Source organism: Buceros rhinoceros, unplaced genomic scaffold (genome assembly GCF_000710305.1).
Source record: "Buceros rhinoceros silvestris isolate BGI_N320 unplaced genomic scaffold, ASM71030v1 scaffold13926, whole genome shotgun sequence".
Classification (NCBI taxonomy): Eukaryota; Metazoa; Chordata; class Aves; order Bucerotiformes; family Bucerotidae; genus Buceros; species Buceros rhinoceros.
The window spans coordinates 1-3848 of NW_010417028.1; the positions used below are offsets into that span (position 1 = coordinate 1).

The 3848-nt window shown below is 49.7% G+C and overlaps 1 protein-coding gene across 1 annotated transcript in view; it reads right to left on the reverse strand.

The window, feature by feature from the left end:
- Nucleotides 1–2926: 2926 nt before the first annotated feature.
- The window catches only part of TCEB3 (transcription elongation factor B (SIII), polypeptide 3 (110kDa, elongin A)), a gene marked incomplete at its 5' end in the record, with an annotated part of 7529 nt that continues 6607 nt past the window's right edge, over nt 2927–3848 (reverse strand). Inside the window, 2 exons of the mRNA XM_010138028.1 lie at nt 2927–3180; nt 3434–3585. Of these exons, the coding sequence (XP_010136330.1) occupies nt 3119–3180; nt 3434–3585 (214 nt within the window). The remainder of the gene's footprint in view (nt 3181–3433; nt 3586–3848) is intronic.

A 3848-nucleotide genomic window follows, 5' to 3' on the forward strand; every position in this document is an offset into this window, starting at 1 on the left:
AGCGCGAAGCGGCTTCCCAGCACCGTCAGGAAGGGCTCCGGGGGTTTAGGCCCGGGCTATGTCCACCCCCGAGGGGGAACGGGAGCAGCAACCCGCGCCCCGCTGCCACTGGGATCCCCGAGGAGAAGCCCGCCGAGGGGCCACAGCCACCGAGGTTTCCTAAGGGCGTGTTTAACATTCGTTACTGAGAGACAGAAAAGAACCAGCAGACACTGTCCAGTGTTTGGCTTTTATTGAGACATGATTTTCCTCTTTTCATAGAACTTATCTAATTAAAATATTCCTCTTAGTTACCACAAAAAAAGGAACATAGAAAATTGTATATACACAATTGAAGACCAAAATACAAACGCAAGTCAGAGTCACTCCCCCTCCTGCCCACGTTCCTCATCCAGCAACCAATGGGGCAGCGAAGGGGGAAGAGGCAGCTCTGCTCAGCTCCTTCCTCTGTAGGGTAGCACAGAAAAATTGCACCAGCGTAACCCCCCCAGGCACCGAGAGACTGTGAATGGAGCAAGCACTTTGACCCTAGGCTTTGCTTCGCTAGTGTCTCATGAAAGCAACTCTCCTGCCTTCCCGGCTGAAGCCTAGTGTCCACCTCTCCCATCTGTGCGGTTTTAGTGTCTAAGCAAAATGAAGGGGAGGAAAGGGAGAGAGGTTGACATTGGCCCCAGCGCCAGTGGGAGCTGCTCAGTCAGTCGAGACAGTTGGCAAAGCCTGGAGCAAAGAGGCTGCTCTGAGGGGGGAGGTACACCACCCTGTAACATCAGTGCCTTGGGCAATACCCACAGCCCAGTACCTCGCTGTAGGATTAAATGGCAGTTTAGCAGCACCCAAAATTGTTCTCAGGCCTCACCCAGATCCTTTGCTCAAGGCTCCACTGGGGCCTGAACACAATGCCGGACTCCCCTTCCCTCCCTTCTGCCTCTACCCCAAGTACAGAGGAGAAATAAATGGTAGCACAACGGTCAGCAGAAGAGAATATATTGTTATCTAATTAAAAATACAGCAAAATTAAATACAGCAAAAATGCAAGAGTCAGGAGCCATTATTTTACAGCACAACACACACTGAAATGCTGCACGGTAACATTAAAGCATCTGGGACTGTAACAAACTTACAGCACATGAGAGTCTGAGAACATTTTTCCAAGACCTTCAAAATAAGAAAACACCAAATAAACAAGAGACAAGAGTTCAGAATGGTTTGAAAGAAAGCAGGGGGGGAAAAAAAAAAAAAAAAAAGAGAGAGAAAAAGAAAGAAACCAACAGAAACCAGAAGCATACAGGGATTTTTCCAGAGCCCTCCAGAGAGGACTCTTCACAGCAAGGTTTCCCCGGTCAGTGCACACAGACAGCTCCACCGGTTGGGATTTGGCAGCCACAGAAAGCCACCAGCAGAGCTTCTCCAGCGCTGACCCAGAGCTGCCAACAACAGCGTCCACTACCAGACAGCGCTTTTCCACTCAGACAGCAAAGTCCTGGGACAGCAAATATGGCTTGGAATGGGAGAATTTCACCCTTTTCCCACCCCGTCAGACCTCTGAGCCCTAACAGAGGGGCCGGCTCCCTTCACCACAGAACCTGGGTCTCACCGACTCACCACTTAGAAGAGACTGAGCTTTAAAGTGAAATCACTGGACACAATTAGTTCTGTTCTAACTCAAAGCAGGACACCCTGCTTGCCCCACCTCAGGGTAAGGTCACTGTCGAGGCAGATGTAAGCCCCAAGTGGAAACGTTCACCACAGTAAGGCTTCACATCGCACAGTGAGTGCCTGGCTGTGTCTGGCTGCCGCTGTCTGCTGCTGCCTCAGTGAGTCCACCCGAACCCACACACCCCCTGCAGCACTCGGCTCCCCACCTGCCCGGAGGAGCTGTGTCTCTGGGCTCCTCCGCACCCTTCCACCAACCCCTGGGTCACATCGCACACCTTTTCCTTCCAGAGCTCCAGCTCCTCAGACACCAAGTACTGAACTGCTACGACATCTGCACGCGTTAAAACCAAACCACATTCTGCTATTTGCCTCCCTCCAACCCCAGTCAAGTGGTTTCCGGTTCAAAGACTAAAAGCCTGGCTTTTTCCAAGGAGGGGCCAGAGCAAAACACACACGGAAGAGACAGGATTTAAGCACCAGCTTCCAAACTGGAAATAAATCCTTCTCAATTCCACACAGAAAACAAGATAAAAGTATTCCTCCATTCCACTGAAAGAGGCAAACTGATGCCTTCACTGATATTTAAAAACTGTTCTCAATTCCAGAGGCAAAGTACTCCCTCTCTCTCTCAAAAAAAGTTAAAATCTGACTTGGTGCACACTAAAATTTCTCCCCAAACCCCTCAGTTTTATTCCCAGCAGAAGACAACAGCAGCAGAGGACAAGTCCCCAATGGCTCTTGGCATCCCTGCACAACAACATAGCATCTGCACAAGGTCTACAGTAACAGCAGAGAGAAAGTCAAGAGCTAAAATTTTATTAACGTACATGAGCAGAGAGCAAAGCCTCAGGACTTGACGCGCTTGGCAAAGGATCAGTGAGAAGCTGGGCCACTGATTCAACCTGTCCCAGGGAGCCCCAGGGGGACTTTGGGCCCAGCAGGTACCAGATCACAAGGAAAGACTCTGGTGGCACTAGAGTCCACTGAGACAGATGGATTCCTGCCAGCTCGAGTCAGAGGCAGCCCTTGTACTGGGTTGGGAAGGGGCAGATTACTGGGAGCAACATAAATAATTCCAGCGGGAGAGAGGGGCAAAATATTAATTAAAACCGTTTTATAATTTATTAAGAGGTTAAATAGTAAATAGTCTCTGGATCTTCCACTCTCAGCAGGTGCCAAGACTTCACATTTTCGCATGTCGGGAGATTCTGTACACCCTTCTTTTGACGGATGACAAAGCCAGAAACAGGATGTTAAGGGCAGGGGAAAAGAGGCGGGTCTTGACACTGAGAAAGGGACCAGAATAAAAGATAAAATACTGTGCTGTCGTCTTGTGCAGATCGAAGCTTTTCCCAGCAGCTGCGGCCTCCAAAGAGTTCAAAGAAAAGGGCTGTTTGGGTACCTTCTCCCCTCCAGTGCCACTCCCCCACGAGCAGGAAAGTCCCAGATCTGCACTGCAAACTTATCTCCGAGAGAACCTGTTTTTGAAAGCTTTGATAGTCTTTGCCATCATGGGTGCAATTTCTGCAGCAGAGAAGGAAAAAAAAAAAAAAAACACCAAATCAAACAAACCAAACCAAACCCTCACACATTTCCCTGTGATTTTTTTTCCTTGAGCAAGAAGTTTGAACAGACTTTATCACCTTCTCCTTAGGCAGAGGAGAGGGGCCACCTACAAGAGCTCTCCTGCGCAGCTGGGATGTCTCTTAGAGCAGTAGCAGCAGATGCGTGTGTGTGTGAAGGAGGAGCTCTAGCATGTTCTGTGGTTTGTACTTACTCTTCACTGGTGGTTTCCTGGGGTCATAGGAGGAGTAGGTGCCACCTGACGATGGGACCGAATGGGCACTGCTGGTGCTGGGCCCATCATAGGACTGCTCCTCGCTCACACGAGCGTGGCTTTTGCTCGAGTTGTACAGGACTGGTTTTATTCTGAAACAGAGACAGAATGGACGTTTCAGTGAAGGAGTCACTGTGGTTTGATGCAGTTCTTCAGACAAAAGCCACATTTGTTAACAGCAGCATGGCTGACATCACGTGGAAGCAGCAGTGACCAGCATCTCTACACTTCCCAGTAGGAATAAGGCTACTACTGGTACAAGTTTCACTGCAAAAGGACCTCCCGGACATACAGTGTCCTTTCCTGCCAGGACCCAGAGCTTCAGGGAGAAGCTGGCAGGAGCCCATAGGGAAAG